The sequence below is a fragment of the Vicia villosa genome, linkage group LG2, assembly GCF_029867415.1.
Source record: "Vicia villosa cultivar HV-30 ecotype Madison, WI linkage group LG2, Vvil1.0, whole genome shotgun sequence".
NCBI lineage: Eukaryota > Viridiplantae > Streptophyta > Magnoliopsida > Fabales > Fabaceae > Vicia > Vicia villosa.
In genome coordinates this window covers 215,709,102-215,721,498 of record NC_081181.1, presented here as the reverse complement: position 1 = coordinate 215,721,498, position 12,397 = coordinate 215,709,102, and the positions used below count along the sequence as shown (strand labels likewise).

At 32.9% G+C, this 12,397-nt stretch overlaps 2 protein-coding genes across 2 annotated transcripts; both read left to right on the top strand.

The window, feature by feature from the left end:
- Positions 1-3,583: 3,583 nt before the first annotated feature.
- LOC131648229 (transcription factor RAX2-like) lies at positions 3,584-5,653 on the top strand. The gene is made up of 3 exons (XM_058918005.1): positions 3,584-3,765; positions 3,889-4,018; positions 4,162-5,653. Exons 1-3 carry the CDS (start codon positions 3,630-3,632, stop codon positions 4,814-4,816), a joined length of 921 nt encoding a protein of 306 aa, XP_058773988.1. The 5' UTR covers positions 3,584-3,629; the 3' UTR covers positions 4,817-5,653.
- A 5,592-nt stretch (positions 5,654-11,245) lies between these two features.
- On the top strand, positions 11,246-11,761 carry LOC131651307 (uncharacterized mitochondrial protein AtMg00810-like). The gene has a single exon (XM_058920973.1). It carries the CDS (start codon positions 11,246-11,248, stop codon positions 11,759-11,761), a length of 516 nt encoding a protein of 171 aa, XP_058776956.1.
- The last annotated feature ends 636 nt before the right edge of the window (positions 11,762-12,397 follow it).

Genomic DNA, 12,397 nt, shown 5'->3' with positions numbered 1-12,397 from the left:
ATAAATTTAGTCGAAACGAATAATAAATTGAATCCTAATATTTTGGCTAAAAAGACTAATGGGATTGGACAAACCCTAAGGCCTTGATAACAATTTTCTAGGGTTTTTTTGTTATAATTAAAATTAACTAAATAATTAAATCGATATAATCGAAATAATCAGAAAATATTATAATCCTAACCTAATCCTAATTATATTATAATAGCCTAATCCTAATTTAATTATTAATCTAACTATAAATAATTAAAAACAATTAAATAAACCAAAAATGGTGTAAGAAACCTGGTTCTGATCCCATGTGGCTCTCTTGTGAAGGAGTATGGTATGCTGCAGTCCTTGGAGGCGTCCGATCAAATGCTGGTGGGATCCAATGGCTATACGATGAGGTCTATGGCAAGCTTGAGTGGCTGCAGTGCACTAAATCTGTAAACAAAGAGACTCAAAGGAAAAGTGAAGAAAATAAATGCAGGAGGTGAGACTCGAACCCCTCCCCTCATACTCGAAAGCCTTAAGCGCTTCTCTTTTACCATTATGCCATGTCTTGCTGGCTGTTAACAAAGCACGCGCGAGAATTTATATAGAGACGCGAGCAGATCAAAAATTAAAAAAAAAAAGAAACTTCCCCCGCGCCCAGCTCCTTCTTCAACCGTGAGTTTTTTCTGGGAAAAATACAGGTCTACAGCCACGGTTCCCTTTTGTTGCTAAAGCACCTGCAATTCTCAATTTCTTTATACGGATCAAATAAATTTCATATAAGAACATGAATCAACCAGAAATTTGCCTCTAAGTCCAATGGTGATCTCTATTGATCCTAATTTTGCCTCTACCATAAACCCCCAAATTGAGACCTCCGCGACCTAACAATGGCGGATTATTCTATTTGTACCAAACCTTGAATTAAAGGTGTCAGAAACATTCCATACATCCATATGAACACGAATATAACATCGAATTATGTTTAAGATGCATAAATTACATGAATCGATTAAAAAAAATGAAAAAAAAACCGTGAGTGTATGGAGGCGAGTTCGCGAGCTTTAATCGTCTTTGATGGTTCGGGTAACCTCAGGGAGGTCGCAGATACGTGTTCTAATTACGAACACGCCTTGGATCAAACTCCAATCCCAGAATCAATTTTGACTATTTCTTGATTTTTTCCTTTGAACGTGTTTTACGGTTTTGGAGGCAGAGTCCTCTTTCTGCAGATTCTCGGTCAACCCCCTCCATTGGCTAACAAAGTCATCCCTTTTATAATAAACAATTAGGTTTTTTTTTCTAATGGGCCTAATGCCCAATTAACTTAATAAACTACACCTAATCATTCTAATATATAAAAATAATCCTAATAATAATATAAACATCCTAATTCTAATAATTAATAATAATACTCCTAATAATAACTAATATTAATTAATAATCCTAAAAAAAACAACAATAATTAGTTAGTATAATTAAAAGATATTAATACTAAAATAAAAAACAAAGTGTTAGTGAAACACAAATAACATCCCCAAAAAATGATAGAACTTTTTTCTGTAATAATTGGCCCATTATTTGGATCCCAAAAAATACTTGCTATTCCAACCCCTATTTTATTTCAACCGATTTATAAGGGAATTTTATAAGAGGCCGAGTTTAATAATAGATATATTAAACCCTATGGCTCTTAGTTTTTAACACCCTTAATAAATTAGAAGATATGGATTAAATCGGGTAAATTTTGGGGTATGACAATGAGGACACAAGTCGTGATGTCAGCTTTTGTTCATTGCTAGCCTTTATAGGCGTGTTGAAGACGTTGGACCTAGTTTTTGTATTAGACTTCAAGATCATTTGAATGATGTAAGAGAGCACATCTGATGTATACACACTATTATACAGCCTTTAACCCGTTATGATGGACACCTAATTCACACTTAGTCCTTGGCCCTTTATGTGTAACAAACAAAAAGTAAAAAATGAAGAAAAATAGAATTCCATGGATCTCTAGGGCCATTACGATCATCATGTCTAATTCGTAATAACCTCCGTCGCATGCCAATATCGGAAAGTTTTCTTCCTAAAACTTTCCGGTATCTTCCTGTTTTAACTTTTATTTCATTTGAATATGTCTTAAATCCTCGAATTCTCTTCAAACTCTTGAAGCAAAGTAAAAAATAAATAAATAAATGAATAAAACAAGATTTTGAAACAAAAGTAGGTAATACACAGGTAGTATGTTGTCTATATAGACTACAAATGTGGTCTTGAGTTTGAGGTCGCCACTAGTCCAATTCAAAACAAATTTTTTATATATTTAGCTATCAATATATATGATTATGTGTGCCTAAAATTTCAACCAGCCAACACATTAAATTATCAATAACCACCCCATTTATCTAGTGTGAAACTCATTTACTCACACACACCAACAATGTATTCATCATATTGATATTTTTCTTGTAAAGTTTATAGACATGGTAGTATATATAATATGCCGTCACAAAAGAAACATGACCTGATTTTGCACAATAATTTAATGACAACTTAAAAAAGTGCTACATAATTTCATGAACGTTCAGGTGCATCCTAATGATACATGTCCTCCAGTTAGATATATACTTCAAGTATTTTAATCTTCTACTTTTGCATTGTGTCAATGCTTTAATTGCTTAATTATTATGATTAAAATAATAATTAAACCCCACTAATACTAATACTATTCCAAAGAAAACAAGACCAATCATCCATTTTGGTCCGTGGATTTGAATCACAATGTTGGTAGCTGTAAACATCACCAACACTACAACAATACCTCTTCCTCTCATGTTTCTTTCTTTATAAATATCAAACTTTGGATGCTTTTCTCTTATTAGAAATCAATCAAATCATAGATTAATTCAACAACTAAGATATAATACAATCTCTATTTTTTTCTTCTTTTATAAACAACTAATAGAAGCTCACACTCAATTACGAAGTTCTATATTTCAACTCAGATGTCTTTGTTTTTGAAAGATTGATATTCGACATTGTAATCGTATAATTTAAATAGATTAATTCTACTGTCTATTTACGGTGATCTCATTTAAAGTCAAAGTAAAATTTTGTATAGACTTAATCGGATACAAGAATTGTTATTATCTAAAGGGAAACAAAATTAAGACCGTGAGAGAAACAAGAATTGTTATTATCTAAAGGGATTCAAAATTAAGACCGTGAGAGAAATAAACTCTCAAAACTCAAACGTTTATCAACAGACTACCCCATAAAAGTTAATGTAGATGATGTCTGACCTAATAATATCGATATTTACGAGTTTAATTATAAGAACTTAGATTTGGTTAGAGACATGAAAGGAAATCCAAATCCAATAATATTTTGAAGATTAGAAAGATCTCTCATATAGAAAAGTCTCCACATTAACAAGAGTGATATAAATTAAATAAAATAAAACTATACATATGTCAACATTTCTTCATTTGAGTTTTGCATGTTTTTTCTTTCTCTGACTAAAATCCTAATAAAATAACATTTTCTTAACTGTTTATAAACAAGGTCTCTTTATTATAAAGCACAAGCAGTCCCCACAAAAGAGAACATAATATCATAGAAAGAGAGAGAAACCAAAGAGAGAGAGTGTGTGAAAAATGGGAAGAGCTCCTTGTTGTGACAAAGCAAATGTGAAGAAAGGTCCATGGTCACCTGAAGAAGATTCAAAGCTCAAAGAGTACATAGAAAGAAATGGAACTGGTGGAAACTGGATTTCCCTTCCTCAAAAAGCTGGTATAACATTCTTCATCTTAACATCAAATCTCATCTATATATATATCTATATACATCTATATGTACATATCTAAATCTTTCTCTCTCTCTCTCTCTGCATGATCTCATATATAAACTTTTTAGGTCTAAGAAGATGTGGAAAAAGTTGCAGATTAAGATGGCTTAACTATTTAAGGCCAAACATCAAACATGGAGAATTTTCAGATGAAGAAGACAGAATCATTTGCACCCTTTATGCTAATATTGGAAGCAGGTATATATAGCAAAAAAAAACTCACTATATATAGTACAATTTTTTTGCTTTTTTTGTCTAATAATCCAGATCCAGAATATTGACAATGACATTTTCTTTCACCATTTTTTGCTTAAACTTCTTCATTTTTTTCATGATTTTAGGTGGTCAATTATTGCTGCACAGTTACCTGGAAGAACTGATAATGATATCAAAAACTACTGGAACACAAAACTCAAGAAGAAACTCATGAGTTTTCTTCCTCAATCTCATACCTCACTTTTACCCTATCAAAACCCTAATTCATTTCCTTCTCAACATTGCACTTCATATTACAACCAAATTTCACAACCAAACACATCCTTCACCACAAGCCTTGAACCAATCTCTCTTCCCTTTTACCATAACCAAGACTCCTTGCTTAGTGGTGCTAGTCTTAGCACTAATACTAGTAGTATAATAACTTCCATGCAATATCATCATCCTATGAGAGAGAGTAGTTTTGCCATGTTTGGAAGTGAGGGAAGTTGTTGCAGTTCATCAGAGGGAAGTTTTGGGAAACAAGAAGAAATAATGGGGTTTCAGACTCTCATGCAAAGTAACAGCATGATCAATCTGAGTCATGGAAGTGATGTTAACCAATGGGAAAGTGAAACAGAAAAAGTGAACCTGTGCTTTAGTCAAAATCAAAAGCAAATTCTTCCAAGTTCTTTAGGGTATGATCTTGAGTATATTAAGCAGTTAATTAGTAGTGATAATGGTTACTTGAGTATTGATGAAAACAAGACTGAAGAGAAGGGTATGTACTACTACTACTGAACTAGAACTGATGAGTGTACTGTACTGACTTGGAAGTAAAATCAGAAAGATATGTTGCAGTCTGTGAGAGGTATGGTTGTGGAGAAGATTCAGAAAAGACTTTTAGATTATTATTTTTATTATTATTATTATGGGATTCTGTGTTTTTTCATGAAATTTAGTATTAGACATTTCTTGTTTTTTTAGTACATGTTATGTTATAAGTATAACCTTCTTTTGTATTCTATGTAGAAACCTTTTAGCTACTAATTAATGTTAACCATCATTTTAGATTTTTATTACAAATATATTTTCTCCGAGCAAATTTCAGTGAATCCGATTTCAGAGATGCATGTTCGAACTTGGACCATGATCTAATTTTAGTCATTAGACTACTAAACAATGTAATTTTTTTTTTTAGTTTATCTGATTATTAATATATCTGGTGTATCGGATGTATTTAGTGTATCAGATCTAATTATTGATATATCTGATGTATCAGATGTATTTAGTGTATTAGATATATCGGTTATTCGATAAATTTATAAATATTTATTTGTAATAGTGACTGGTCATTCATGTATATGAATGTCTATGTGTCTAGGAGGATAGTCCTATAAAGATCAGAATTGAGTTAATGGAACATTCTGACTGAGAATCTCATGCACTAGATGAGGATGTTTGTCCGAAAGGTTTTCTTAGAAGACAATGGAAGTTTGTTTACCATGAATGAACATGGAGTATATTGACATTAACAAACAAAAGAGCAATCATGACACTAAAAATAAAGAAAAGAAAGAGTGTGATGGTGGAGAAATTTTGTTGTTTTGCGTGGAAGTTTGGGAATTCAAGCTGTAAACTTCAATTATTTAGCACAATCTTAGTCATGTTGCACAACTTTTTTATTTTAATACTATAAAGGCAAAGGTCATAATCAAGTTTATTTGTGAAAACCATATTAGTAGTAGGTTGAAAAATGGTATTTGGACACTCATATGTTCATTGTACATTTTGAAAGAAAAAATGCAATAAATGTGATAAGTTAGTGATGTGATGAGAAAAGAAAGATAAAGAAAATGAGGATTTTTTAAATTTAAATAACTTATTTTTAATTTTTTTTTAAATATCTTAATTTTCAATTAAATTTCCAAAAATCATACTTTTAGAGATTTAAAGAAAAATTATCAATCTTGCCATTTCAAATGGGGATATATTTCCTTTGCTTCTTTTCATATTATATATTATTTACAAAAAAAATTAAAAAAATTATTTTGAAAATTTATAAACATAAAAAGTTTTAAAAAATTAATTATTTTATTAATTAGTAATAATATATAAATTAAAGAGGTGTTTGAAAATTTAGACTTCAGTAATGAGGTTTGTTTATATAGGTTTTTTAAACCTTTGCTTCTTGCGGAGTTGCTAAGTAGGCCTCTTCTTTGTCAAGAGTTGTATAAAATCATTTGTGCCGAGATTTTTTAGGTTTTTTTGGGTGTTTTTTTACTAAGTTATGAAATCATACTTTTAGAGATATAAAGAAAAATTATCAATCTTGCCATTTCAAATGGGGAGATATGTTTTCCTTTGCTTCTCTATTATATATAATTTATAAAAAAATAAAAATTATTTTTAAAATTTATAAACATAAAAGGTATAATAAAATTAATTATTTTATTATTTAGTAATAATATACAAATTAAAGAGGTGTTTGGAAATTTGAACTTCATGAATAAGATTTGTTCATATAGGCTTTTTAAACATTTGCTTCTTGCGGAGTTGCTAAGTAGGTCTCTTCTTTGTCAAGAGTTGTATGAAATTATCTGAGCCGAGATTTTTTAGGTTTTTTAGGTGTGTTTGTTTCTAAGTTATGAAATAATATTCTTCAGAATCATATTTTTAGGATTATTATTTTCAGGAATAATATTTCTATTATGTATTTGGCAAAAACGTAAGTCCAGTAATGTTTGTAAAATTAATTTAATTTAAAAATTATTAAAAATAAAAATAAAAATAAATGTGAGTAATAATGAAAAGTTAGAGTTAGTTAAATTTTATTCTCACGATAATGTTAGATTTTCACCCTTTACCATGAGAATAATTATGAAAAAAAAGCATGTGTAAACAACATTTTCGGGAATAAAATATACCTAGGAATAATTTTTAAAAACTTGAAACAAATGTGAAATTGTTATATTTCAAGGGACATATTTCCGGAAATGTAATCTCATAACTTGAAACAAACACACCCTCATACTTTTTAGAGAGATCCAGATTAGTGTGGTTGAAGGAAGGAGATGTCAAAGCTAGGTACTTCCATGCTTGTGTTAAAAAGAGTAGTAGGAACAACTTGGTAGCTCTCTGAGTGGGTAAATTTGGATGGACAATGTGTATGAGGTTCGAGGGGAGATTTCTAGAAACTTTAAGGATAATTTCTCTGATTTAGTTACTTCTAAACCGACCCTTGACGGGGTAACTCTTCCTAATATTTTGTCGATCGAGGCTTAATCCCTCTCGTATAGGTTTCTGCATTCAGAAGTGGATGTTGTGATTGCAGACATTGATGGATCCAAGAGTCCGGATCTTGATGGTTTCCATTTCTCTTTTTATTAGAAGTTTTTAGGGTTAATCATGGAGGTGGTTTATGTGATGTTTGACAAGTTTTTTTAGAATGGTGTGTTACCTAAGAGTTTGACGTCCTTTTTTTTTTTGCCACTCTTATCCTAAAGATGGATCCACCTTTGGAGATGGGAAATTTTATACCGATTTCTTTTCTTATGTCTTTGTACAAGTTGGTGGCTAAGATGTTTTTATCTAGGGGAGGCAATTTGTGGATGAAGTGATTGTTCCTAATGAGGTGGTAGATCTTGCTAAGATATTTGAGCGTGGGTGTTTGTTTTTTAAATGGACTTTATAAACGCTTACGACTCAGTTAGTTTGTCTCTTTTGGATTATATGTTGAGGACATTTGGTTTTGATGATCGTTGTAGGTCTTAGATTTCTGCTTGTGTTTTCTCGTGTAATCTATATGTGTTGATGAATGGGTGCCTTACAGATGCGATTAGTATTCATAAGGGTCTGAAGCAAGGAGATCTCTTCCCCCCTTTTTTTTTTCTGATCGTAGAGGTCTTAGCACATCACTGGAAAAAATAGTCTCGATAGGTGTGTTTGAAGGGTTCAAGGTGCGTACGGAGAAACTGGATGTGTCTCATATCTAGTATGTCGATGGCAGTTTTTTTAACTCGGTGTTGAATTTAATATTGATGTTCTTTGAGTCTTTTATGAAAATGTCGGTTTTAGTTTGGACTAAGTTGGTTAGTCTGTTGAGGCGTTTTCTTTAGGGTGGCTCTAAACGAGGTGTTAAGGTCGCTTGGGATGAAGTGGGGGGATTTCTAAAGCTAAAAGGGAAGGTGGACTAAGAGTGGAGGATCTTAGACTTGTTAATATAGATTTATTAATTAAGTGGAGATAGAGGATTCTTTTTTATTCTTTTGTTAAGTATGGGCCTCAAGGTATTTGTTCCCCTTTGCAAGGCCGGGAAGGTCACCTTAGAATGGCCTCATTGGTAGAGAGGAGTTTCTCTTCTAGGGTCCCCATAGAATTAGGAATCCTCCTCTAATGTTAGAGTTGGCATGATGTCTAGACGGGGACTGCCCTTCGTGTGTTTCTTTTGAGTGACATTTTCTTATCTTTAAGCAGAAGTCTCAGGTTGTGGGCTCCTTGGTTCTTTGGCAAAGGGATGTATGAGTTTAAATTTTTGGGTGGATGAAAATCTTCCTAGTCTAGGAGAAGGAGGCGCTCCTTGAGGTTTTCTTGGCCTTACTTTGGAGGGTAGTTAGTCGTGGTCGAGATGATGCTTGGGCTTGAAGCCATACCCGATTAAGGGTTTCTCGGTTGGTTCCGCTTAAGGTAACATTTTGGCTTTGTTTGGGGTCAGGAAAGTTAGGTTTGCGAGGGTGATGCTAAGTTTATCTAGGATTTAGAAGATCTAGGCACCATCTAAAGTGGTGGTATTCTCTTGGAAGCCCATTCAAAATAGGCTGCCAACTAGGATAATCTTCTGAGACATTAAAATGTGTTAGGTCTAGTAGCAGGGAGTGTGCATTGTACAAATGTAGTGGACCATCTCTTTATTTTTTGTGAGGTTTCTTCTGTCATATGGTATAGAGTTTTAAAGTGGGTGGATTAGAAAGGGCCACTACCACATTCACACTATTTCAAAAGTATATATCACCATGGTTGGAATAATGATTTCACCATGATTGGTGGTTTGTGGTAACAAATGGTGTGATAGAAAGTGTGCTACTTTCTACCACGGGCTATAGCTCGTGGTAATAAAATAAATAGTGCGTAAATTTTCACAATGGTTGGTATAACCAACCATAGTGAAAAATGGAACGGTCGTGGGTTTGATACCCAGGAACACCATTTTAGTGTTTTTTTTAAATGACGTGTATCACTATTTTTCCATCATGGTTGTTACATATAACTGAGGTGGTAAACAAGCGTTTCCCCATGGTTGGAAGAACAAACCATGGTAAAATATGTTGTTTTTTATTTTTTTTATTTTACATAAATCTCATTATTATAATCTATCTTTTTGTGAACTTAAGAAGCTTGGGACATATGAGTTCAAAGAAGCTGGTACATCGCATTCCGAATATTGTGAAGCATAAGAAGTCATGTGAGATATGCATGAAACGTAAAGAACCTATATTATCATTTGTATCATAAGTGGTTCCAAGAGCAAAACATTCTTTAGGAGTTGTGCATTCAGATGTGTGTGGGCTATTCCCGGAACCTTAACTTGGAGGAAACAAGTATTTTGTGTCATTTATAGATGAGTTAACAAGAATGACATGGGTAGCAGTCATCATGTTTAAGCATGAAGTGTTTACCGATTTTTCAGAATTTCATGGTGAAGGCATAAACACGGAATGGTCGGAAGCTGAAGATTCTCGGAATTGATAAGGGATGTGAGCATAACTCTACAGAGTTCAGACAGATCTATGAAGAAAATGGAGTTGATCATAAAGTGAATACTTCGTATGCTTCATAACACAATGGTCTTGATGAAAGAAGAAATCGTACTTTGCTTGATATGACAAGGAGCACGCTGAAGGAGAAGAAGCTACCTCGCTCATTGTGGGGAGAAGTTGTTGCCACTACAACGTATGTGCTTAATAGATGTCTAACTAAGAAGCTGAAGGAAGGTGTTCTTTTTAAGAAGTAGACTGGAGATAAGAAAGTGTGAGTCACCTTAGCGTATTTTGTTATGTATGTTATAAACATATTCCATATGTTAAGAGAAAGAAGCTGTATGGTAGAAGTAAAGTAATGTTACTGATGGGGTACCATAATACATGTGCTTATAAAATTTATTGTCCAATCACTAAGAAGGTCGAATTCAGCAGAGATGTCATAGTGAATGAATTAGAAACTTGGAATTGGAAAACGCCTAATCCTGCCTCTGGTGTTGGAGGTGCTTCTGAAGTAAGTTTGGAAATTTTTCTGAATATTAGTCAAAGTCTGAAGATGACTCTGAAACTAAAAATGATTCTAACTCTGAAGGAGAATCAGAGTCTGAAGCAGACTCTGAAGGTAACTCTGACGGAGATTCAGAAGGTGACTCTGATAGAGATTCTGGATGTAATCCAAACTCTAAAAGTGATCCAGACTTTGAAGGTGGTCTAGACTTTAATGGTTAAACTTATGAAGGTCATGCTTCTAAAGGTGGTAATTCTGAAGATGGTGTTTTTGGAGGTGGTCCAGAAGCTAACATTATTCCAGTTTCTGTAGAAGATTCAGAACAAGTTCAGAGACCACAAAGAATGAGACAACTATTTAGAAGTTTGTAGAGTTTGACATGTTAAGCGATACTGAAATAGACTCTGAAGGTGAAGTCATTCAATGTGCCATGTTAGTAAACTCAGAACCTATGACTACAGAATAAACACTCAAGAAGAAATTATGGCTGAAGGCTATGAAAAAAGAACTTGAAGTTATATAAAGAAACAAGACTTGAGAGTTGACTGAGCTTCTAAGGGATATGAAAGCCATCAGCGTCTGATGGGTCTTCAAGGTGAAGTTGAAGCCAGATGGATCAATCGGCAAACACAAATCAAGGTTAGTAGCTAGAGGTTTTCTTCAGAAACCTAGGCTAGATTACTTTGAGAGGTTTCCACTTGTAGATAGACATGAAAGAATCAAGTTAGTGATTGCTATAGTTGCTAGTAAGAAATCGCCTATGATACATCTGGATGTTAAATCTGCATTTCCGAATGGTCTTTTACAAGAAGTTTATGTGTCAAAACTTCCTAGATTTGTGAAAAATAATCAAGAAGGGATGGTGTACAAGTTGCATAAAGCCTTGTATGGATTGAAGCAAGCTCCTAGAGCTTGAAACTTGAAGATTGATTTGTTTTTCAAGAATCAGGGTTTTAGAAATGTGAGATGGAATATGGTGTTTATGTTCAACATCCTTTTGGAGACAATATGATTCTGACGTGTCTTCATGTTGATGACATATTGCTGACAGGGAGCTGCTATGATGAAATAGTCAAGTTTAACAAGGTGTTGATAAATGATTTTGCGATGACTAGACTAGGAAAGTTGGTATACTTTATAGGGATAGAGGTTTTGTACTATGAGAAGGGTATCATTCTACATCAGCTGAATTATGAACTTTACCTTCTTATGAGATTCGAGCTAAAAAACTGCAAGTCTCCACTTACACCTGCTGAGACAAATTACAAGCTGGATTCTGATGCTGAGGGTGATGATGTAGATGCTACAACATTTAAACAGGTTGTTGGCTCGCTGAGATATCTCTGTAATACCATACCTAACATTTGTTACGCAGTAGGAATGATGATTAGGTTTATGAACAAGCCAAAGTGGTCACATTACCAAGATGCACATTCAGAGTGTTTATTGTTAGTTTGTTTTGGACCTTGTAATGGACTTTAATTAGTTTGGTCCAATATGGGTTTTGTGTGTATATATATATATATATATATATATATATATATATATATATATATATATATATATATATATATATATATATATACTACATTTGCTTTGCAATTGTAAGAGATGTAGACCATTTGTAATCGAATTACAATTCGAGTAGAAAGTTTGTTATAATTATTTTTCCTCTCTTCTTCCATCTTCATCTTGTTCATTGTGCTCCAACAATTATAGCTCCAATAAAAATAATCATTTTAGAAAAAATAATATTAAATATTAGATGAAACAACTCTTGACCATGTCTTGCTTACCTTCCTGTAAAATTTAAATTACCAAAACTTCATTCCTCTGAGGTTGAGGATGGATCATGTTCTAGAGGTCTGTAAGTTATGTTGTTGTTGACACTTGCCAATCATATATGGGAAGAGAGGTGTGTTATAACTTTATATTTTATATCTTTTACAATTTAATTATTTTTCTTCCTTGTTTTATATTACTTCTATTTTATTTATTTTTATTAGTTTTATAATATTTCACTTAAATGTGTCGATAACAAAAGAGAATGTCATTAATTTGACTACTCTAATTAAAAAATGGTAGGCATGGCAATATGGCAGAACAGCGGCGGGTTTA

Bases quoted from the DNA above. Each gene is read 5' to 3' on its own strand.
- LOC131648229 (XM_058918005.1), top strand. From the start codon at position 3,630: ATGGGAAGAGCTCCTTGTTGTGACAAAGCAAATGTGAAGAAAGGTCCA. The intron at 3,766-3,888 runs GTATAACATTCT...TAAACTTTTTAG, and splicing joins TTCCCTTCCTCAAAAAGCTG to GTCTAAGAAGATGTGGAAAA. The intron at 4,019-4,161 runs GTATATATAGCA...TCATGATTTTAG, and splicing joins TATGCTAATATTGGAAGCAG to GTGGTCAATTATTGCTGCAC.
- LOC131651307 (XM_058920973.1), top strand. From the start codon at position 11,246: ATGGAATATGGTGTTTATGTTCAACATCCTTTTGGAGACAATATGATT.